Raw genomic sequence first — 25,358 nt, 5'->3', positions numbered from 1 at the left:
TGCAAGCAAGACTAACCCCAACACGTTCTTTACTAGTCCCCATCGCGATTAGGAATCAAAATGTGTGTAGACATTTGGGGTAAAGAGTCTTCTCGTCCTTCAGCTTGGCGCTTTGATCAGTAAATGCAAGCTGCATGCTGGGGCGCTAGTCCCATATCCTTTGGGATTTGGTGGCTCATGGGGTCCCAGGGACCCTCCAGAAACCCAGGGTTTGCTACAGTGCAGATCTTCGACCTGTCCTCACCCAAGCAATGCAGGACTGTTGTGACATGGCCAAGTTCACAATTCAATGTGGCTTGGAAATCACTGATTCCATCCAATGTGCCATAGCACCAGTGTAGCCATTCGCCGCCGCTCTTTGCTGGGGTCCACCTTTTTTTCAGGTGATGTCCAGTCATCCCTAAACGACATGCCCGTTGATGTTAAGGGACAGGTAGACTGCTCTTGAACGGTTCAAGGAGAGCAGGGCCATTGCACTCTCCCTCATCTTGTTGGCCCCACCTCGCCAACAGTATCAGCCCTACCATTACTTTTGCGGCTTCAGCAGAGTTGGCCCATACCGCCAGCCAGTTCAACCTCCACAAGGTGCCCAGCAGTTTCGCAGTAGAGGTGGTGGTGCCCCCCACCTCTGTGGTCAAGGCCAATGGGCCACCCAGTCCACTACTCACACTGCAGCTCCACCTGCCAAGCCTCTTTTATATTGTAGCACATCAAAATCAAATGCAGAAAGTTAATCCAAACAACACCATCATATTATAAAAAAACTTGGACAATCACAAGCAGTAGCATTTTCTTTTAGGAAACATGTGTGCTGGATGTCTAATATGACCAACTTTACACTTACCCAAGTTAAATTAAACTATAAGCGTCCTAGCTGAGTGCGGGGGATGTCTCCTTCGAATTCGCACACTAATAACGAAAATTGTTCACAAGAAAAAGAGAAAAGGATAGGGCACAACCAATTTCAAAGGAGCATTCTTTGGGCGTGCAAATTCAGTACCTAGCTAGGGCGTAAATCCTATGGATTCTATTCATTCTGTGTTGACTTTATAAAGCCCCTTGTTTCTCATGACCCTTATATGCACCCTTGATTAAAATAATGTTCTACGGACCAGACATAAGGGGAAACCTGTGGAGTGCCCTGGTGTCCCTCACCTGTGGCGGGATAGGTCACAGGTATTCATTGATCAGAATGGGAACAACCTGCAATTATAGAAGTGTGGCTTAGTGTACGAGAGGGATTAACCCTTATCTGTCTCTTCCTTAACATGCACGTGCATCCATTACTCCAATTAAACTTCTTCAACAAGTGTTAAAGATTCATACAGATGATGCTTAAATAGATCTTCATCAATGGAGGAAGAAATAGACTAGACTGACATCACTAAGTACATTAGAATATTAATTGTTTGACTTTGAGCATTCTGTGACTCAATGTCACCAAAACAGAGATTCCTAGTCATGGTTGTGATATTACACTGTGAGCTCTTGACACTCTCCGTTGACCCTCATCTCCCCCTCTTCCGCTCCCTGGCCGAATTCTTAAGTCAACCCTGTAGCCAAGGGTTCAATTTCCAGTTTTCCATGTTTTGCAACATCCTGGAAGTTACACATATAATTGTTATGAGCACAGTGATGGGTCTACTTCAATGTGATATACACAGGGCACTCAAACAAATATGGCAGGAAGGCTGAAAAGGCTCTAAAAACAGGAAGCAAGTCTTGACCCAGACCTGAAAAAAAGAATAGCATCAAGCACACAAAGAAATCATTCCACTGTCTCCCAGCGGCATTGAGGAATCCATCATGATATTCTGCAACAAAGCTCTACATTATTTGAAGAAACTGGCCCCTTGCGTAAATCTGGCCAGAACTCCAAACTTCACCAAGTTGTAAGCTCAATACGTTTGAAGGACTAAAGCAACATTGGGTGTACAAATCATGCTATAAAATCCCTCAATCCTTCCATGAAATCTCAAACCACCTCATCTTCAGAAAACTACTAAAAGCCTTACATTTTTAATTGAGACATTTTATTAGGTTAAGCAAAGGAATTTACTAAACATTGTAGATATGTATATAAAGGTTAATATATTTCTTCTAAACTTTAATAGCCCCCACTATCACACAGATTGATCATATTCCTGTCTGTATTTGATACCAGGCCAGTGCTTATCCCTTTCTGGCTCATGTATGTGTAGTATGGGTGTAAGGAAAGTTAGTCCTGGATGCTCTTTTTGAATTTTAAGTCCTGATTGCTATTAACCATACATATTTCTGGTGGCACCTTGTATACAGGCAGATTTAACCACTTTCTCTCTGAGAGTTTGCTCCATCAACATAATATCCTGCATATCCACATTCTACATGCTCTCAGAAGCTGCTTATTCTTTTCCACAGTAATGTAACCAACTGGGACCATATTACTCACACGGTGTACCTTCCCTGTTTGCCCCACAGTGTACCTTTCAAACATGTAAAGTGCACCCATTTATGGTGAATGAGCTTTCCTCAGGGGAGCTGCGAAATCGAGCTGCCCTGAGGCATCACGTTTAAGTGAAATAGAGAGCGGCTGTGTACACGCTGATCCGTGTTTCATTGTGCAGGTGACAACCTGCCTGCTCTTTGAAGAGGGCAGAGAGATCCCCTTGCAGACGGGTGCAATGAGTGACTGCACCCTATTGCTGGTAGTTCCTGGGGGGTCCACAGGACCCCATTTCTTCTTTCATGAGGGCTGCCCTCTGGGGGCATACTGACAGTGAACCACCTTTTGGTGGTAGCTGATGGCTTCTTTGCACCTGCATCGATAATACAGCGCGGGTGACAAGGAAGAGAGACTCCCTCATTTGCATGGGGCCAAGCCCCCATGCAAATGAGGGAACGCCCTCTCACAGTAGTGCTGGCGCACATTTGCTCAAGCGCTGTCAGTATAACAGAGGGGCGCACAAGCATCTGCTGCCCCTTTTGTAATACCAAAATGCCCTGGGGGCACACACAGTCAGCACACACGCATGTTTCGTCTTCAGGGCACTTTGTGTAATACAGCCTCAGATTGGCTTAATCTTTCATATATGCACTCCTAATCTTTCCCTCCACTCCACTATGCTGAAAGATGTTGCTTACTCTGACCCCCTAAAGTTAAGTGTAATATGTAAGCCTAGAATGTTTTTGATAGTGTTTTGTACCTTTAGCCAAATAGGTTTTATTTTCAGGCTTCTCCACCAATGTGAAGTAGGTCTCTTCCCTCCACACGGTTCTTGCAACTTATCTCTGATGAAGTTCCATTCATCTTATCAATTCACCAGCTACATCATCTACCATAACATCACAACTGGCACCATGCCTAACCGGCTGCCAAGTTCACCATCTCTAGTGGCTGAGGGCATACCCAGCCAGAACCACCAGGCTGGAGAGGAAGAAATATTTAAAAAAATAAAAAATCTGGTTGTCTCAATCTAGCCACCTATGATCTAGAACCACATCACTATTTATCAGGACTGCCCCCAAACTTATTTCAGTATATAAAAAACTGAAGATGCCCCTTTTTAAAGGACACTACATCACAGTCCCTTGCGGTCCACTTGCACTCCCAGAACCCAGCTATATCTTTGCCTTTGAACTTGAACAGCACTCAACCTATTTGACTAGATTTGTGCTGTGTATATACCATATAGCATAGATATTTCTGATGCAGAAGGGAATGCCAGTCTAAGCTAATGTCTGAAAGATTCAGAACTCTTTCCCCCTAAGTGGCAAGATGCATCGTGAATGGGAGTTGGATTAGGAAACAACCTACCTCTGGGCGATCTTCATTGGCTATCCACAGACTCCAGGGAGGGATCAGCTGGTCTGTGATAGTGGCCTGGAGAAAGCCCATCTAGAGTTGATATTTTCTGGTGGCATTTATGAGGACTATAAAAAAAAAAAAAAAAGAACTCTTTCCCCCACCTCAGCTGCTATTGAGGTAGTGATTGTAATCTGGTGTAATTTTCCAGCACATGCAAAAAATGTATTTAAAAAAAAACAATGCTGTAGTTGTCTCGCTTTAGGAACTATGTTCTTGTCCGTTCTTCTGGCCCAGCTGGGAATCTGCCTTGCAACTCACACTACCCCTGGCTGTGCCCTGTGTGCACAACTATGCACCACTTCCACTGGTGTATGTATCACTTCCAAGTCATCATCAGTCTGTAACCTCAGCCCTAAGCATCAATGGGCCCCAAACCGCCTTACCCATTCAAGGACCAAGCCCCGTCAATAAACTCTTTCTTGACTAGTCATGCGATGAACACATCCCACTGCACCCTGTCCTTGCCAGTGATGTAGAAGATAAGTGACAATTTACTTCTCTCTTGGGGGTTGAAACCTTAATTGCGAGCACCTCGGTCTTATTAGCATTAGCTCTTCGGTTGCTGCTGACATCCAGCTTTGCTGATTGCTTTGTTCCTGCTTCTCCTAGCTTCGATCTCTGCTTTGAGCCTCCTGCCCTGAGAATAGGCTGCCTTGTCCCAGCAGCTCCACGTTGCGCAATACACTGTTAAGTCACCTCACTTCTGGGTATCTGCGTTATAGCAGAAGCAGTCTTATGTCTTCCACAGCAGTCCCTTACATAATGGCCCTCCTGCAATCCCTCCCCTCGTGCCGGGCTAGATTGCCCTCCTCTGGGCCGCACACTGTACTGCCACTGGCTTCTTAACCACCATGCTGGCGTTCAAGGGTGTACATGTACCTCTAAGGTTAGTCTCTGTGCCCTCGCATCCTGGAACACAAGGCTTCTGCTCCTCCTTACACCACTCTGATTTGCTTCAGTTAGGCCTCAGGCAGGTGATGGGCTACTGCTGCCGGTCTGATCATGAGTATGCCTGGGCGGAGTGACCAAAAAACTGCACGAAGTTTGCCAGCGCTGAAGTGCATTGGGTCAAGCTGTTCACGCTGATTTTTAGCGTCGGGTGTTTGTCTCGCACTGGAAAATCAGCACGAACAGCACCATGCAAGAGGGTGCTGCTTCTTTCTGCTGCTTGAGTAGATTTTCTACTCGAGTGGCAGCTTCCTCAAACGGATGTATTTTCAGTGCGAGTGGTCACAACCATCCGTGTTGAGAAACCTCGCTGGCAGGGGGTCTAGTGTTTCATTTTCCCCGTTCGCCAACTTAATGTTTTGCATTTGTGGAGCAGAGCTTTTCGGAACTCCACATGCTCCGTGGAGCACAGAAAACTCGGTGAATGGTGCGGGGTTCACCGCTGGTGTCTAATTAAGAGATCTCTTCTAGCTCCAGGCCCTAGCCCACAATCCTCATTCGTCCCTTTCTACTTTGCGTATGTCGGATCGGCTCCAGGTGACCTGTACAAGACACAAAAAATAAAGACTGGTGGCGGTCTGTGTTAAACCCTGAAGACTGAGCAAAAGGATGGAGGCAAGTGTATGAGTGTTAGAACATACAAGTGTATGAATGAGAGGAAATGAATCCCATCAGCCCACCCATATGGCGGAGCCTCATCATCTGGGATTGGGTGAGGTCATGGTCCAGATAAGGAGACAGACCTGATGATATTGTGTGTGTTTATCTCCAATTCTCCAAGACCACCCGAGATGGATCCGACCCAGAGTACTATGCGTGGGTATGATGGTGTGGGGAAATAAATTGCAGTGAAGAAAAAAGTGTGATCAAAAAACAAGTGCTAGTTAAAATTGGCTACCATGATATAGGGAATTATTTATTAGGGGTAAATCATTGTGTCAAGATTAAAAGAAAAAGTGTATAACAGTCTGAAATAATGACTGTCCTATATAGTTGGTATTATGGTCAACATGTTTATTTATTTATGCCATTTTTTAGAGCGTGCTGCAACCCTACGGGCATCCTGGCGCTATGAAAAAGTGCGACATGTTTCTGCCATGCAGGGGCATCTCCCCTACCAGGCTTTCATCAGGACCAATCAGGATACTCTACTGCAATAACGTACTTGAGATCAGAATTAAATCAAATTAAATGTTACCAAATTGTAATACTGGATACTGTGCCGTCCGCAAGTTACTCACTGCGTCGGTACTTCCAGTTTTTCAAAGGATTCTTTCCTGAAAGAAATTCAAAACACATATATATAACAGTATCTAACACAAACACAATGTTCCTATTATTCATACCATATCAGTTTTGCTTCAAAGTCTACCTTAACAGTGATAGTGGATAACATAAATTTAAGGAAAATAATTTTTTTACTCACCCAAAGATTCTCGGGAGTAAACCTCACCTCTCCTGGCCACAGCTCAGGAAATGGAGGCCCCGCTCTGTATTAGTAGAAAGATTTTTTTTTTTTGATATATATAAATCTGAGGGTTATCCTAAAAAGTGGAGCCCTTCTTATAAATTTATTGTAAGTGAACTGTCTCATGTAATGTATTTCTATTCTAGCTTCTGAACAATGCTTTGTAGTATATCTAGTAAGCACTTTCTATTAGAAATAACGTTTTTTAATCTTTTTCCTTGCAATGTATTGATTTGAAACCTTTCTACATCAACCAGTAATTAGAAAATACTATGGAATGCTTCTTATTTCAGAGGAACAGCTCTTTTCCTGATGAGAATAATGTAGCTAGACTTCAAGAGGAGTTAATTGCAGTAAAGCTAAGGGAAGCAGAAGCCCTAATGTCACTGAAGGAACTCCGACAACAAATTAAGGACTTGGAGGAACACTGGCAGGTAATAACTCAATGGGCTGCACTTTAATTCTCATTTGTATTAACCAACCAATCAATCAGTACTTGTAGAGCGCGGCTTCTGACCCGTGAGGGGCTCAAGACGCTGGGGGAAGGGTGGATGGGTGGGTTGCAGGTCCGACTGGGCACTGTGGTTCGAATGAATAGGGTTGCTTGGTTATAGCATGCCCTTGTATTGCAAATGTTCTGAAAATACGTATTTTTGAATAAGGTCGCAAAATACCTACCAGGACAATATTGTTTACATATTCAAAGATTATTATTTGGGTAGAGCATTTATCTGAAGGTTCAAACCAAATTAAAGCAGCTCAGTTAATACATTTGCATAAGCAAGGAGGTGTATTTTCTTTCTTTTGGACAAAGCCAATGAAAGGAATCAGCAATGTTCCTTCATTTTCGAGCAGCACTGGCAAAAATATTCAAGAATCCAGAAGGTCGATAAGGATTAGTGACTTAACAGATGTTGTATGCATCTATGTGTTTGCATTTGTAGAGTGCAAGCCTAGCCCGAGCACAATAAAGGGGGCTTGGCCACAAGAGAGATACAATCACTGGGGGAACGTCATGGGTGTCCTGTCTGTTTAAGGGTACTACACCTTGAAGAGGTGTGCCTCATGCTTTTATTAAATTGTAGAATAGTCTTTGTTGGCCTGACATTGATTGGAATGCTGTTCCAGATCCCGGCCTTCTAATTTTAGGTCTCTCCTACCATAGAGTGTAAGCAGTATGGCTGGAAAAGACCTACTGTGAGCTTACAAAGAACGTACAGTGGGCTTACAGCCCACTCATTGCGTATCATTGATTGGCTTTATTTTCAATCATTTGCTTGCTTTTTATTCAAAGACTTTCTTGGCCGTGTTGTTCCATCTTGTGTTCGTTTCTCCTCTGGAGCATAGCCTCTTTACTGTCCTTTCTCTTCGCTGAATTGTGTATCCTTCACACCTCTCTTTTAGGGAACATTTTTTTTTCTTTTTGCTTAAGCACTCTAAGAGAGTGCATGTGTTGTTTTGGCACTCTCCCTCCTGTGCTTCTCCCGGGCCAGAAAGCCACCTACGCACTCTGTGCTACTGTCTCTCTGGTGTTGCATGCTCTCACTTGTTTGCTTCTCTTCCCCTTGTTGCAATGTTGGATAGCAACAGCCATAGTCTTTGGGAAAGCTGATAGCTCCCAAAGTGAGATCTATTGGCTTTGCCCATGCTTGTTTCCATCTTTTAATATTTTTTCTCCAGTTTGGCATTATCCAGGCGCTTGGTCTGGCCTTGTCTGCCAGGTATGGTTGGTTTGTTTGCTAGATAAACTGGGATCTTGTTCTTGAGGGCTTAGTGATACAGCAGATCTTGTAGATGATCCAGGCTGGAGGGGGAAACCAGGCCTTTTAACATGGTGGTGATGTTGAATTCCTAAAAGTCCATGAAGAGCCTTGTCACTTTGTATTCCATGCTCTGTCAGCTGAAGGATGAAGCCTTGTAGGTTTAGTTTGGACACCAAGTTTAAATCTGCGTTTGTTTGTAGGTCGTGGCAAAGAGGAGGAAGTCAGTCTTTGTAGGATCTAGCTTCAGCTAATTAATTAACATCAAGATTGGATGAGTTCCATCAAGAGTCTGAGGATGTTTTTAGGTAGAGTTGGGTATTGCTGGATCGTGATGCTGCTGTCTGCAAGAATGGATCTGAGGGGTTCCAGACACCGATTAAAAGACTATGGAACCCTCTGGAAAGCGAGCGATCTTCTAGAACCTCTTTACACTAGTCTCCCTTTGCGCTCTGCTCCAGCGGTTTTGCCGTAATTTGTGCTTGTTCTTTTTCCCCCGTAAGTTTTGCCTGTTTTGCCGTAATTTGTGCTTGTTTTTCTTTCCCCCGTAAGTTTTGCCTGTTTTGCCGTAATTTGTGCTGGTTTTTTGGCCGTAAGTTGTGCTTGTTTTCTGTGACATTGTATTTTCTGTGCTAACGTCTACCCTTTTCCCGCCGCCCTCGCCGATCTCCCTCCCCGCTTCCCGCCACCGCCAGTTACCCCGCCCCTTTCTCTTTTGTTCCCTCCCCGCTCCCGCCTCCCAGCTGCTCCGCCCACCCGCGCACTTGGCCTTATATGGCGACCGTGCGACGCAGGTGAGTGTGACCCACTTGTGGGACACCCCCGCGCCGCACGGCCACCAGCTGCTGCGTGTGCCCCTCTGCCCCGTTGTGCCTGACTGCCGCACCGCCGGCCGCCTTGCGTCTCCCTTTGCGCTTTGCTCCAGCGGTTTTGCCGTAATTTGTGCTTGTTCTTTTTCCCCCGTAAGTTTTGCCTGTTTTGCCGTAATTTGTGCTTGTTTTTCTTTCCCCCGTAAGTTTTGCCTGTTTTGCCGTAATTTGTGCTGGTTTTTTGGCCGTAAGTTGTGCTTGTTTTCTGTGACATTGTATTTTCTGTGCTAACGTCTACCCTTTTCCCGCCGCCCTCGCCGATCTCCCTCCCCGCTTCCCGCCACCGCCAGTTACCCCGCCCCTTTCTCTTTTGTTCCCTCCCCGCTCCCGCCTCCCAGCTGCTCCGCCCACCCGCGCACTTGGCCTTATATGGCGACCGTGCGACGCAGGTGAGTGTGACCCACTTGTGGGACACCCCCGCGCCGCACGGCCACCAGCTGCTGCGTGTGCCCCTCTGCCCCGTTGTGCCTGACTGCCGCACCGCCGGCCGCCTTGCTTCTCCCTTTGCGCTCTGCTCCAGCGGTTTTGCCGTAATTTGTGCTTGTTCTTTTTCCCCCGTAAGTTTGCCTGTTTTGCCGTAATTTGTGCTTGTTTTTCTTTCCCCCGTAAGTTTTGCCTGTTTTGCCGTAATTTGTGCTGGTTTTTTGGCCGTAAGTTGTGCTTGTTTTCTGTGACATTGTATTTTCTGTGCTAACGTCTACCCTTTTCCCGCCGCCCTCGCCGATCTCCCTCCCCGCTTCCCGCCACCGCCAGTTACCCCGCCCCTTTCTCTTTTGTTCCCTCCCCGCTCCCGCCTCCCAGCTGCTCCGCCCACCCGCGCACTTCGCCTTATATGGCGACCGTGCGAACGCGCAGCGTTGACGCGCAGCGGGCGCGCCGATTGTGCGCCGAAGGCGCGCCAAAGGTAAGCCCGTCTGCGCCCGTCCGCGACCGGATCGCGACCAGCGCCAGGACCCCTGGTCCCCACCGACGGAAGCCGACCCGACGAACCTACAACGCCGCGGACCTCCTCGCACTCAACGCCGGCCGCACCCCAGGATGTCACCAAGCCGCCCCGAAGCACACTCACGGACCCTTCAGCTGCCACGCCTGCGAGTTCTCCTGCATCCGGACTCACCCTGCACCAGCACTCGCCAAGCCGAACATCAGCAGCAACCACCTCAAGTGCTTCCTGCTCAACACCCGCTCCGTCCACAGACACGCCGTAGAACTCTGGAACCTCCTCGACACCACCGCCCCTGACGTTGCCTTCCTCACCGAGACCTGGATGAACGCCTCCTCAGCCCCAGACATCGCCATCGCCATCCCGGAGGGCTACAAGATCATCCGGAGGGACCGCACCGCCAACCTGACGGGAGGAGGCATTGCCATCATCCACAGAGACACCATCCGCATCACGACCAACACCGACGACACCCTAACCACCGCTGAACACCTGCATTTCCAGATCCACACCGACCCGAAGACCACCCTCAGAGGCACCCTGATCTACCGACCCCCGGGACCACGCACACGATTCAGCGAGGACATCACCGACTTCGTCAGCCCGCATGCCCTCCCCTCCGCCGACTACATCCTCCTGGGGGACCTCAACTTCCACCTGGAGAACAACAGCGACCGCAACACCATCAGCCTGCTCGACAACCTCGCCAACCTCGGACTCAAGCAACTGGTGACCTCCCCCACCCACCTCGCCGGACACACACTCGACGCCGTCTTCTCATCCAGCAAAGACGTCACCTTCAGCCACGCAACAGGACTCCACTGGACGGACCACAGCTGCGTCCACTTCACCTTCAAAAGAACGACGATCCACCATCACCAGCAACAGGCTGCCCGAAGAAGCTGGAACAAGATCACAGCCGACCAGCTCACCGCTTCCCTGAGCCAGCACCCTCCCACCAGCTCAGCGAACCCCAGCCAGGCCGCCGACAACCTCACGACGTGGATCAACAACTGCGCAGACGAACTCGCCCCTCTGAGAACCCCACCCAGCGGACCCTGCAGCAGAAGAACACCATGGTTCACCGACGAACTCAAGAGCTCCAAGAAGAACTGTCGAGCCCTCGAGAAAGTCTGGAGAAGGGAACCAACCACGGACAACATGACCACCCTCAAGCACGCCACCCGGAAACACCACCAACTGATCCGCGCCACCAAGAAAAATACATACAAGGACCGGCTGGACAACAATGCACACAACTGCAAGGAACTCTTCAACATCGTGAAAGAGCTCTCCAACCCCAACGCCGCAAACAACGACATCACCCCGTCGCAAGACCTCTGCAACTCCCTCGCGTCCTACTTCCACAACAAGATCGCGGACATACACAACAGCTTCAGCAACCAACCAACGGAAGCCACAACCGCAACAACGCCACCCACCACCACCCTCCGCACCTGGACTCCGATCAGCACCGAAGACACCATCCGCACAATGAACTCCATCCACTCCGGATCTCCGACCGACCCCTGCCCTCACCACGTCTTCAACAAGGCCGACGCTGTCATCGCACCCCACCTGCGAGACATCATCAACACCTCCTTGAACACCGCCACCTTCCCTGAGAGCTGGAAGCACGCCGAACTCAGCGCCCTTCTCAAGAAACCCACAGCAGACCCCTCCGACCTCAAGAACTACCGTCCCATCTCGCTCCTCCCGTTCCCGGCCAAAGTCATCGAGAAGACCGTCAACAAACAACTGGCCGCCTTCCTCGAGACGAATGGATCCCTCGACCCCTCACAGTCTGGCTTCCGAGCGAACCACAGCACCGAGACCGCCCTCATCGCTGCCACCGATGACATACGATCTCTGATGGACAACGGAGAAACAGCGGCCCTCATCCTCCTGGACCTCTCCGCGGCTTTCGACACTGTCTGCCACCGCACCCTAGTACAGCGCCTCGGCAACATCGGAATCCAGGACAAGGCACTGGAATGGATCACCTCCTTCCTCGACGGAAGAACACAGAGAGTCCGTCTACCACCGTACAAGTCAGAGGCCACCAAAGTCATCTGCGGCGTACCCCAAGGATCCTCGCTGAGCCCAACCCTCTTCAACGTCTACATGAGCCCCCTCGCGACCATCGCACGCCAACACAACCTGAACATCATCTCCTACGCCGATGACACCCAGCTGATCCTCTCCCTGACCAACGACCCCGACGCCGCCAGAGCCAACCTGCACGAAGGGATGAGAGAGGTAGCCGAATGGATGACGACCAGCCGCCTAAAACTGAACTCAGACAAGACGGAGGTCCTCATCCTGGGCTCCTCGCCCTCCGCCTGGGACGACTCCTGGTGGCCCCCCGCCCTGGGCACCGCACCCAAACCGACGGACCACGCACGCAACCTGGGCTTCATCCTGGACTCCTCCCTCTCCATGACCAGACAAGTCAACGCCGTCTCCTCGTCATGCTTCAACATCCTGCGCATGCTACGGAAGATCTTCCGGTGGATCCCCACCGAGACGAGGAAGACGGTCACCCAGGCCCTCGTCACCAGCCGACTGGACTACGGCAACGCCCTCTACGCCGGAACCACCGCCAAGCTCCAGAAAAGACTCCAGCGGATCCAGAACGCCGCGGCCAGACTCATCCTCGACATCCCCCGACGCAGCCACATCCCCCGACGCAGCCACATCACCGGACACCTGAGAGACCTGCACTGGCTCCCGGTCAACAAGAGAATCACCTTCCGCCTCCTCACCCACGCGCACAAAGCCCTACACGACCAAGGCCCGAGCTACCTCAACAACAGGATCAACTTCTACACTCCCACGCGCCTCCTCAGATCAACCAGCCACGCCCTCGCCGCCGTCCCCCGCATCCGAAGAGCGACAACAGGAGGAAGGTCCTTCTCCCACCTGGCTGCCAAGACCTGGAACTCACTCCCGTCCGACCTGCGCCTGACCCAAGACCACCTCTCCTTCAGGAAGAAGCTCAAGACCTGGCTGTTCGAGCAGTAACGGCACCCCCCCCCCTCCCAGCGCCTTGAGACCCTACGGGTGAGTAGTGCGCTATATAAATGACTTGATTGATTGATTGATTGATTGACTAGTTGACAACAGTTGGTGTTGTAAAAAATGAGCTATTTTAAGATACTTGGAAGGAGGGTGGGAGCACACTCCCTCACATCCCAGTACTCAATTTACCTCCGTAAATACAGTGCATGATTACTTCGGTAGTAGTCTTTAATTTTTCACCCCTGTTGGTACAGTCTGTGCCGTATAACTCTAGACACGTGTTTCTGGATTCATTTCTTCATTAGTAGAGAGCAATACGTTGTTTTGGGGGTGCTGGAAATGCTGCCCAAAGTCTTCTCAGGTCTTAGTACCACTCATTGGGCGCAGTACTCAACTTGCCCGAGTGCAGCTTGGTCCATGCCGTGCATGATAACTCTTACTCTAGTAGTAGTCTTTACTTTTTTTGGTGCAGTCTGTGTTTCATAACTCTGTACACGTGTTTCTGGATTCAGTCCTTCATCACTAGAGTGCAACAATTTAATTTGGGATGCTGGAAATGCTTCCCAATATTTGCTCTGTTTTCGGTGAAATGGCTCCTCTACGAAGAAATAATAGGACCAAAGTGGCACCAACACAAATTTTTGTAGCGTTTTAATTTATTTAAGGAGAGGAGTAGAATATGTGGATTTTGTAACTGAAATGTTTATCAAACAGGTCCCTCTTAAAAGCTTGTCGAATTTGAAATGTAAATGACAAAGTATGCCCGAATGAAAAGAAAATGAAACTGGAATTTAAATAATGTACCATAACATTTTGGTAATCACAATATTTGGTCAGGTTTCTATTGCTGCACTTAGTGCCTCAGATTGCGTTAGTTTTTCTCCTCCTGTGTTCGAAATGAAGTTATCCCTGGACATTTCCCTACAAGAAGTGGATACTGCTATTAGTCAGAGCAAAGGGGGACCTGTATAAATCCAACCCGACACTTTGGAGTCCACTCCTAACACAGGTGTTTAACGCCTCAGTTATGGAGAGTACACCACCTACCTGGAGTGAATCCATAATCTTACCCATCTATAAGAAGGGAGATAGAGGAGAGGCCAAGAACTACCGCCCTATTTCCCTTCTGGATTCCTCCCTTAAGATTATGAGTAGGGTTCTCCTGATGCGTTTGGAGGAATGGGCGGAGGAAAATAAAATACTGGCCGAGTCCCAATACGGCTTTCGCAAAGGCCTTGGGACAACAGAACAGTGTATCAATCTTGACCTCCTTATTGGAAAATACACGAAAGCGAAACAGGGTTCTTTATTTCTCTGTTTCGCAGATCTCTCGAGTGCCTTTGACTTAGTGGACCATACTTTGTTATGGTCCACTTTACTGGATATGGGAGCCCCCCCAGCAATTATATACTTCCTGGTCAGACTTTACAATAAGTTATCGGCTCAGATCCGTTATGGCCAGGCAGGTGAATGCACTGGGAAAATTAGGGTTAACTCTGGCATACGACAAGGCTGTGTGCTGGCCCCTCTGCTCTTTTCCCTTTTTATAAATTCTATGGAGTCGTAATTGAAGAGGGTACAGGCTGACTCTCCGCAGGTTGGTGGCTACCCGTGCCAGTTCTGCTCTATGCTGATGACACGGTTTTACTCTCGCGTACTCCAAACGGGCTCCAAAATTTAATGAACTATTTTTATGACTTCATTAAGGGGAGAAAACTGAAAATTAACAATTCCAAGACTTATATTATGGCCTGTGTCAAACGGATGCAACTTTCCAAGCCGTTTCATTTTAATAATCACAAAATTGAGGTGGTGGATAGATTCTGTTACCTTGGAGTAACTTTTAATAACAGAGGGACTTGGGCACCTGAGATTTCAAACGTGAATGCTAGGATGGGCAAAAGCTCCTCCGGAGTTTTTCGCTTTGCATCTAAGCTAGGTAGTCGCCGCATACCAGACATGTTAAATATCTATAGGCATAGATGTGTATCTATTGCTCTATATGGGTCTGGTATATGGGGCTATTGTAAGCACAGGGAACTACAGGGAACTACAAGTCACCGAGAACCGGTTCCTTAAAGGACTCCTTTGTTTACCCTCCTCGGCATCTAATGAATTGTGCCATAACGAGGTGGGTATGAACCATCTTACAGACCTAATGGGAATGAGACCTTTAATGGTCTGGAGGTCAATCTGGGCTAAAGATGAGACTGATTTTACCAGGCGGGTTATTTTAGATTGTCTCAATTTGGACAACACCCGCAGGATTCCCTGGTTAAATTATGTTTCATCTTCCTATAGTGAAATCTTTAACCTGGACATTGTTAATGACCCCCATAGTGCTGTTTTAGTACCAAAAAAGGAACTCAAAAATGTCTTTATAGGGACCAAATCTAACTTACGCAGGGCTAAATGCAGCCTCATGTCAACTCATGTATTTTACTATCCTAATATGTTGGAAGACAGGGGCATGCCTATGTACCTTAAATCTATTACCAAGCAATCGCACCAGTTTGTTCTCACGAGGATGACACTTGGTATAGTACACAATCTAGTGGCTTTTCCAGAGATGAAAATTCATAGCCAATCTCCCTGCCCCTGTGATGGCCTATCTAGGCAAGGCACCTTGCACTTTATGCTTATTTGCCCCCTCTATATGCACCTTCGTCGTTACTATCTCAGACCTGTTTTTAAGAAATATTCTGTGCATACTACAGCCCAAGCACTGAAACTATTATTTGCACTTGATACCATTGATATCTGTTTTTTTACCGCTACCTTTTTACTTAAAGCTGTTTCACATAGGAAAAGCGTGGTGTTTTAATTCTTTTAATCTCATTATTGATGAGTTGTCTCCTCCACTGAAATGTCTGTAGTCTGTGTTTTTATATTGTATGCTTTTGTGATTGTTTTTAATAATCGAATAAAGCTTTGGAATTGAATTGAATTGAATTGCCTCAGATAGTACCTAGTCAGCAAATATGAATTATGAAATGTGTTTCAGCGACATCTGGCCCGCACTACAGGAAGATGGAAAGATCCTCCCAGAAAAAATACGATCAACGAATTGCAAGATGAATTAATGACAATCCGTTTGAGGGAAGCAGAAACGCAGGCTGGACTTAAAGAGATGAAGCAGAGAATGATGGAAATGGAAACACAGGTGAGACATCATTTTGCTACCTTATGGGTCAGACTTGTTTTGTAAACATGTCCTGAATATTTTATTAAAGCAGACCCAAAGCTTAAGAACACTTAAACGAGGCCCCTGGAACAGTCATGCTAAGGAGGCTAATGCAGTATAATTAGGGGCTCCACAATTCGTTTTAGATCTTCAATGCCAGCTGTTTATTTCAGTGAATATGCGTGATTGTAGCGCAATTAAATCAAGAAGTGACAAAATGGCTTAAACTTACCACATGTTTATTCGAGGAGTAATATTGACCATTTACTTTGGCACAGTTCCTTTTTTCTGTCCGGGTTTCGACAGTGTAGCTATTAAGCAGACCTACTGCCTACAATATATATATATATATGAGTGGGCTTTGAGTCGGACCCGTCCAACCATTGATTTTCTTTTACCGGCATCTTTCTGCCATTGGTTTGAGACTTTGTCATTCATGACGTGGCTCAGTCCAGTGAAGTATTAATTTCTAACTTAATGCTTTTGCTGTATGGGTGAATCCTTCCGTCTCAACTTAGGTGCTTTCTTTGAACTAATTGAGGGACACCTTTACAACTTGAAACCTCTCTTTCCGCTCCTGCTGGCCCATTCCCATGTGGCTCCTTTTAATGTGCTTATACTGTGCATTAGGATAGAGGTCTTAAAACTGCAGGACGAGGCCTCCTTCCACGGGGGCCTGAATTGACCTGCGTAAAGGGTACGGGGTGGTGCCAGGCACTTTCCATGAGGAGCTTCAGGCTGAAAACAGTGCTTTGGTTTTAGTGAAAACAGAGGCAGTGAGCTACTCTTTAATGAACCATCAATAACACGTTTTGTTACTCAGATACCAGCTTTGAATAGGTGTCAAGCTGGGAAGAGCTCCAAATAAACCTTAAAGTTCCTCCCCCCATTTCTAATTCAAGGATGTTAAAGTTAATCCCTAAAGAAAAGAAAGGTATGGTTGACCGTGATGGATTTAATGGTGCACAGACGTCAGTTCTTTTCTTTCAGCACTAGTCAGCGCAGCGAGACTAGAGAGTTATCCCTAGGCACTGTTTGACTAGCCTTATTTTTTAATATTTTTTTTTACTATTTTTGAAGTCTTTTTGAGACTTATTTCCTCCTGGTGTGGCAGCAATGTCCTCCATAAGGCCCGCTTCAAGCTCTGCTGCACCTGTCACCGCTTGATAACGGACCTGCACCTTGTTTGCCTCTGGGGCCTCGAGTGTGACCACAAGGTGAAGACCTGTGTCGACTGTTGTGCAATGAATGGGACGGCCATGTGAGAGTGGTCCCTCAAGCTCCTTACAGCTCGATGCTACGACGGTCTCAATCCTGGTCGAGAGGAATGTCTCGGATTGGTCACGGAGTCCAAAATCTTCATCACACTCTTAAGTCATGAGGTCCCTCAAGTAAGTCCTACCGCAAGAAGTTGTTGTCAAAGAAGTCTTCGACTTCACCTCATCCATCTGCCAATGAGACATGGGAGCATCGCCATTCGATGCCTAACTCTGCAGTTCACCCAGCACATGGGACGGCTGTGCGATTCCCTGAGTTTCCTGTAACCGGAGCGATCACCGGTCAGCTCCTCAAGTTTTATGAGGCCATATGCCTCATATTTGAGCATTCCCTGCTGCTTGTCTTTGGACCCCACAGGTTCTGGAGGGGCCCCTGCTGGTTCCATGCTGGTAGCTCCTGCAATGGTACCAGCTGGACTCCTTGGATCCACTGATAGATCCAGAGTGGCGCAGGTCATACTACCGTGACCTTACCCGGTGCTGGTCCTGATGTCGACGCTCCCAGCACCGCCACCCCCAGCGCCGCTACCCCCAGCGCCGCTACCCCCATTCTGATCCCTGACTCTGACACAGAGCTGAAGGGGGGTTTGCCCGACTCCGATTGGAACCATGCCTTCCAGCACTAAGCCTAAGCCCTAGTCCTGTGGGCCAGGACTCGGGGAGGACTAGGAGGGGTCACTGGGCCCTGAGGAATACCAAACTTTAGATCCACAAATGGACTGGTGTGAGGACTTGGCGGGGGCCAGTGGACTGGACACTTCTCCAGATACTCAAATGCTTTCTCCCCCTGCCGTTGCTATGAAGGTGGAAACGTCTTTTGCAATGGTGATGAGGGCGGCCCAGGTCCTAGCCTGCTCTCAGTGGCAGTAGGAGGTGCTTCAGCCGTGAGTGTCCCCCCCTCAGAACTGCTTTTCCCATTTAATTCTCACAAATGTCCTGTTTGGGACCGGGTGCAAGCACAGGGGCACCTGTGAACAGGACGATTAATCTCCACCACCATCATCACCCTGGCCCAAGGGACCATGATTTCTTCACACAACCCCCTAGCCTGGAGGGCTTGGTGGTTCAAGCCTCCACCTCCCATGTAAATCGTGTTACATTTCCTTCTGACCCACCGGATAGGGAATTCAAGTGGCTGGGCACCTTAGGTAAGAAGATGTTTTCTCCCACCAGCCTGGCACTGCGGTCCGTGAACACCGTGTGCATTTTGGGCTGTTACTCCCATCCTAAATGGGATTCGGTTGCGCAGGTGTTGCCCATGGTTCCAGAGAAGGCCCGGTTGATACTTTCCCAGGCTGTTGCAGAAAGGAGAGATGCAGCTAAGTTCACAATCCTATGTGGACTGGATACAACCGACTTGCTGGGCAGAGCGGTTTCATCTTCAGTGGCCCTTAGGCACCAAGCCTGGCTGGGATCCACTGGCTTTTCGAGGGATGTCCAGGCCTTGCTCATGGACATGCCCTTTAATGGCCCCCGTCTCTTCGGAGACAAGGCGGACTCAGCGCTGGAACTCTTCAAAGACAACATGGTACGTACAGGTCCTTTGGCCTTTCCATGGCCCCTCGCCATCCCCCATCCAACTTTTGCGCCTTACTTGGCCACAGAGGGGCTTCCAGACACATCTATAATGACTCGGTCACTGCTGCGCTCCAGATCTTCATGGCTGAGGATGCATTACCCACAGACCTCATAGGTCAGGCTGCCAGAGGTCGGGCCAGTCCACCACCCCACTGGCAGCCGCAGCCTCCAAACGCTTCGTCTCCCCGCTTACCATCATGAGTGCCCAGTGGGGGGGGGGGGCAGTATACTCCATCTCCTGCCCCACTGGAGGTCTATAACATCAGACCGATCGGTTCTTCCAAATTGTTTGAAGGGGCTGCTCCCTCCCTTTCAGGACTACCCCTCCACCGATGCCACCTGTTTGGACAGGCTGACTGAGGACTATCTTGCCTTGCTCCGGCAGGAACTAAAGGCTGTCTTGGCCATGGGAGCCATAGAGGCTGCAGAAGCCAGAAGTAGGCCCTGGTTGCTATTTCCACTACATTCTGGTGTCTAAGAAGGACGAGGAGCTCCAACCACCGGGCAGGGTCTTAAAAAAATAGGCGCAGGCACGAAGGGTGGCCGCATCCAGTGATATCACACTGGCGCCGGTGCGGACATCCGTCTTTAAAGCATGTAGGGACCTACGCCTCGCGGACATCCGTCTTTAAAGCATGTCGGGACCTACGCCTCGCGGAGTTCGCAGACGTCCGAGTGCGTAGAAGTTGAACAAGAAAAGCGAACACTCACCAATGCTCCCGATCGAACTCGCCCGCCCCAACTCCATGAAAAAATGGCGGCGACAAACATAGTGACAAAGTGACAAAAAAAAATAAGACAACACCCACAATGGCCCACCGCCGCATGACGTAAACAAAGGGGCGGGGCTTGAAAAAGACACCGGAAAGCCCACGAATCTGCTCCGAGAATGAGTGACACATCTCTCTTCCAATGGCTAGCCTCCATTTATGGAGCTAGCCAATGGAAGAGAGAGGCGGGTCAAACCCCATACTCTTAAAAACAAAATTTCTCGAGCTGCGCGACACTGCTGCGCAGTGTACGCCAGTCGAGACCTAAAAAGCACACCACTCTGCCTTTGGCTAAAGAGGGATTAGCACAGTAAACGGAGGAGTTCTCTGCAGTGCTTCCCAAATAGTGATTGGGCAAATGCCAAAGAAGGTTGGTGTTTCCTTCCTAAACACAGGCAGTACAAATGAAAGACTAGAAATTATAGACTTCGATTAGTTTTTTATTATTTTGTTTCTGTGAAAGAGTTAAGGGAAAGGCTAAGGATAATCCATGCTTAACCACTTGGATGCTAAGCCATTTCCAACGATGGTATGTAATTTCCATTGAAATCAATGGAAACTCCATGACGAGCTGGGCTCGTCATGAGCGTCGAAGGGGTTAAAGCAACACCACAGGCTACAGGAGAAAGCTGTATTGCAATAAAAAAAATTATAATGTGAACGCTAAGCTGTTGACTTTGCGAATGTTTGTCTATTAATTGTTTACAAAAGTAAAAACAAATTAAAAAATACTGAAGACAAAGCAGATATATCATATGGCATCTCAAAACTATATGTTGAATTCAAGGTTTTCAATCTCTATAAATGTCATGATTTATTTTTCAAACAACTTTCACCAACGAAAATGAAAAGAATAAAAAAAAAAAAAAAAAGAAGTGTCAGATGTGTAAAGGTGAAATAGATGCCATGGGCCAATTTCTTTCCATAAGATTCATCCATTTTATCCTTCTGTAGTCGTCAGTCCTAAGAGCAGATTTATGGGCCTCATGCTAAGTGCCCATGCTAAGTGCCCCTCATGCCTCACATGCCAATTAAGTAACTGCAGCAGATGGCCCTTCCCCCAGCACCATATAAGATTGTGTGTGCCAAAGCCTATGCTTTCATGCAATATGTGGAATCAGGAGATAGGGGATCAAACAAAAAACTCCTAAAGGCTGCTCTTCAGCCATACTCCAGCAAAAATATCCAGTTACTGTGCTTTTTCATAGAGGTCTGAATAGTTGGGTGCAACAGAGCGTGTAGAGGGTGGCTATTACAGGGGGGAATCAGAACAAAAGAGAAACAGCAAGAAAACATGCACTCTCACAGAGTCCTGAACGAAAAAGAAGAAAGTAGTTCCCTAAGTGGAAGGATACAAGTCAGCCAATTAAACGGACAGTGAAGAGACTATGCTCAAGGAGAGGGACAAACATAAGATGGGGAAGGCAACCCATTGAATAAGAGGGCAAGCAAATAAGAGTGACAAAAAAGCTAATCAATGGTAAGCAATGTATGTGCGATAAAGCCACTAAGTTAACAGCAGGAGTTTTGAAAAAAGATAGCTTGTGCCATCTGGTAGATGAGACCTAAAAATGAAACCGGGGAAACAAAGACGCCCCAAGAACACTTAGGATAACATTGTAGTAAGATGGCTTTTTAGGAGCAGAGCAATCATTTGCACAGACAAGTAAAGAAAGAGCAACTTACAGGTATGTCACAATTTAGAGAGCATCCATTAAAATAGACTCATTCTACCAAGTAAGGACCATCTCATGTTCATTTTAACACATGAAATGACACTGAAAGATTAGGCCTTTAAGGTCAGTCTTGAAGGCTATATGCCATATACCATATCAAAACTTCATCCGCAGAGGAGTAACGTGATTGTACGCTCTACTGAAGGTTAACAAGACACTACTAACACATCATCTAAAGAGGATCCAGTAAGGCGAAGCACTGCGACAGAGGCTGAAAGCACAACAGAAAAGAGAACCTTGGAAATCCTGATACCCCACAAACCCAATGACGTAAGTTCAGTGCTTTAAATGGGCTGGTACTCATCAGTATTTCTCAGAGTTCTCCCATTGAGTGCCGGGACTTTTCCTTGTGTCAAGAAAGAACCAGTACTCCTGGTGGCATGGTGGGGTCAGGCTCTGGGGTATGGGCGCATGACAGTGAATGACAAGTGTATTCCAGAGGCAGGTTGCTCCTGCAGCCTTACACTCTGACAGCATTACAGGAATAAGGAGATGTCTTGATGGCTTGAGCAACCGACATTGGAACGGTCATTAAAAACCGCCATAAAAAGGAAAAAAAAGCATACTTTCACATAAAACGTCTTCTTCTCGTGTAAAACGCTTTAATGCACTAGGGCCAAGCTCACGCTATATAAAACTTTAAAAAAAATACCAATTACGCCCTGCACATATGAGCTGAACTTGGCCAAAGGACACTAGGGCATTGAAGAAGAAAATGCTGATATTGTACATTCCAGTCTCGAAGACATGCACCTTCCAGACCCACCCCAATCAATTTGGAGAGTAGCGTCACTTCTCTTTTTCCACTAACACTGCGTAAGGTTCAGGACTCACAGCTGCAATGGTAACTAACGTGACCATACAAAGGAGGATAAACGCATAGAAAGAGGCTGGCGAGAGAGTGGAGGTGAAGAGCAGGGCATTCTTCTACACAACCCAAGAGACAAGAGGAGAAAAGGCTTTGAGGAGGCGCGCCTTCATAGTTAGGGAGCCGGAGAATGTCCCCGGACCTGTTCCACAACAAATGAACTGTCATTAAATAGAGCGAGTGAGCAACTAGGTCACACGAGTCCACACCCAGGACATCTGATCATACCAGTCAAGCCGCAATAAATCCGGTTCAGGGGCTGTCATGCCACACCCAAGGAGAGCACCCCGCAGCTAAGCCTTAATACCCAGAGAGAAGTCGAGAAAAAGGGGCTAGAGACCTGCACGGACACCACCTGCTCACTAGACCATTAAATGTCGACCATTCAAACAGCCCAAACGTCAAAGGCTATCATGTCAAATTTTAAAACGGTGGTTATTACCAAACGGTGCTTCCCTCACCATCTCCAGGTGAGAGGGAGGTGTAAAACCTCTCACCTGCATGTCACGTACACACCTCAGCTCCAGAAGCTTGTGACGAACGGCTGTCACGCTCTTTTTTTCCCCGACTTCTTAACGGCAACTACCACGCACAGTACCACTGGCCCCGGACTGGAGCTCATCAGCACTCCCTGGGATGGGATGTAGTATAACAGGGCCATGCCAAGGTTATGTGACACGACACCCCAGCCATGTTGTGTAAACTTAAAATGAAGTAGGAAGAGGACGATCGGAGTGAGGTAAAAAGTACCTGACCCTTTTGGGTAATTGACGACCTCTTTCTGCGAAAGGCCTCAATTGATCCACACAGTCTATTTAGCAGGGTACATAGCAAGACATAAGACACTGACCTGAGCAACAGCGAAAAGGCAGCTTAAGTGGTTAACGTTCCTGCTGCTGAGATCTGTATATAATCTACACTTTTCCCGAAGCCGGTGAAAGAGTGCAACTGTGTTTGCTCCGTGGTTTATGGGGGTTCAGTACCCTAACTGCTCCTGGGTCACAGGGCTTAATGCACTTCTCGGTTAGCAGGGCCACAATGCAATGCGGACAGAAATGTAGAAACGTTGACTAGAACAACGAGTAAAAACCCCCAAAGGTCATCCTTTCGCCCATTTCACGATCCCTTAGTGGTCATCCCAAATAATACACACCACTTAAAGGGTAGGAGTAGGAGGGCGAGATACACTAGTAAAAGCAATAGTAATAGCAAAAGTAACAAGTCAGGTCCCGGGCCGGCAGCCAATCACAGCGCGGCCCGGGTAATGACGTCACGGAGGTGTCCCGGGCCGGCAGCCAATCACAGCGCGGCCCGGGGAATGACGTCACGGGGGTGTCTGGGCCGGCAGCCAATCACAGCGCGGCCCGGGACACACGTCAACAAGGGGCGGTACTTAAGACCCAGAAACTCCCCCGAATGTCGTTGGGACAGGAAAAGAGTAACAGACACCCATCTCTTCCAATGGCTAGCCTCCATTTATGGAGCTAGCCAATGGAAGAGAAGGCGGGACAAAGCCCCACACTGTAGGATCATAAGATTTCGACCTGCGCGAACGCTGCTGCGCAGCGGATCGCCAGGCGAAACCTAAAAACCAAGATGTTGTCTAGGAGTGGTTATTACTCTTGCATCTGACAGGTCAACATGACATGTTTAAGCTGGTGGCCCAATCAAGGGTCTGTGGCTTTCGTTAGGACCAGGTTTTCTATTTTCCCATTCTATAAATACAAGGACACTAATCCCACAGCAGCCATAAATACAATATACCCAGTTCTTCTTCTTCCTGCTGGACACAAACATTTCTTCAGCGCCTATTATTTGGTCCTGTAACAATAGACAAAAAGTACAAGAAATAAGTGACTATAAGAACAAACAAGAACTGGAAAACACAAAGACAGTGCTCCTTGTTGCATGTTGAATTTCATCTGCCAGTGAAGGCTCATGCAGCACTCATCATAGGTATGCACTGCAAACGCATGAAAAGAAGTGATAATAGATATGCATGCATACATTGCAAATCATATGTTACAACACATCCCCTAAACTTAATTTGGACAGACATTATGGCACTGGATGGGCCCAGGAAAATATCCATTAGCGATTCAGTTCACAGAAATGGTGGAGGAGGCCAAATGGTAAAGAATGATACCGAAGTACCCAGCACTTACTTCGTCAAATGTTACAACCTTCCTGTTAACCTAATGAAGTGTCTCCTCCTGACTGTGTCAGGAAACTGGACCGGCGCATATTAATGGAGTTTCTGTGAATTGGCCCATTGAGGACGTGTAATCCACATCACGACGCAGTCATGTGATGTTTGTTAAAAAAAATAAGAAGAAGAATAACAACCACATCTTGCCCCTAATCTAGTTTCTGCTTTAAAAGATTTTGGCAAAAGTAATCCCTTCCAGGTCAACAAATCGGGCATCAGACATTATTCTATTGCCTTCTCTGGAAGAGGCCAGGACTATGGAAGGTTGGGGTTTAGAGCCGCAGCAAAGGTAGTGTTTACATGCTCTAATGTCTGGAAAATGCTAGTCCCTTCCCCTGTGCATGAGATAATTTTAGATCCTAGCTGCAAATGTACTAAAATGAATCTCATCCCACAATAGTGTTGCATAGATCAGTCTCTTGGGCAGTAGGTGCAACTGATGTTGTATGCTATCTTGGTGCTGCAAGGGGTATGTTGCAAAACATCTATCTCAGAACCTGTACTTTGTAAGGAGGTGACTGAGGAAACTAATTGGATTACCAGACTGCATGGTAAGACAGCTCTGGCCATATATGAAGTGTCACAATACCGAATCAGATATTTAAGGGCAATAACTGCTCTTTTTCATTGCTCATTTCATTCAGTGCAAAGGGCATTGCCATTGCTAAATGCATATGTGGGAGATTCATTTACTGCACTGGCATACTGTAACAAAAAGCAGATATTAGGTTTAATGTATATTATTTCTAGTGCACAACTGTTACTCCAAGGAGTGTCCTGGCGCTAATGTGGGATTAGAAAAGATCCAAGTCCTGAGCTTTTTTCAAAACACTGTGGTAGCCTTGATGCATCTGATTGTCAGCGGAGGTTTATTGCACAG

At 47.6% G+C, this 25,358-nt stretch overlaps 1 protein-coding gene across 5 annotated transcripts in view; it reads left to right on the top strand.

Annotated features, from left to right (window-relative positions):
* The window catches only part of EVI5 (ecotropic viral integration site 5), a 936,315-nt gene that overhangs the window by 562,731 nt on the left and 348,226 nt on the right, over positions 1–25,358 (top strand). For all 5 annotated transcript variants that reach the window (XM_078646330.1, XM_078646331.1, XM_078646332.1 and 2 more), the window contains 2 exons: positions 6,557–6,697; positions 15,861–16,019. In XM_078646330.1, coding sequence (XP_078502456.1) covers positions 6,557–6,697; positions 15,861–16,019 — 300 coding nt within the window. The remainder of the gene's footprint in view (positions 1–6,556; positions 6,698–15,860; positions 16,020–25,358) is intronic.

The sequence above is a fragment of the Lissotriton helveticus genome, chromosome 1_1 (genome assembly GCF_964261635.1).
Source record: "Lissotriton helveticus chromosome 1_1, aLisHel1.1, whole genome shotgun sequence".
Classification (NCBI taxonomy): domain Eukaryota; kingdom Metazoa; phylum Chordata; class Amphibia; order Caudata; family Salamandridae; genus Lissotriton; species Lissotriton helveticus.
This window is presented reverse-complemented; position numbering and strand designations above follow the sequence as displayed.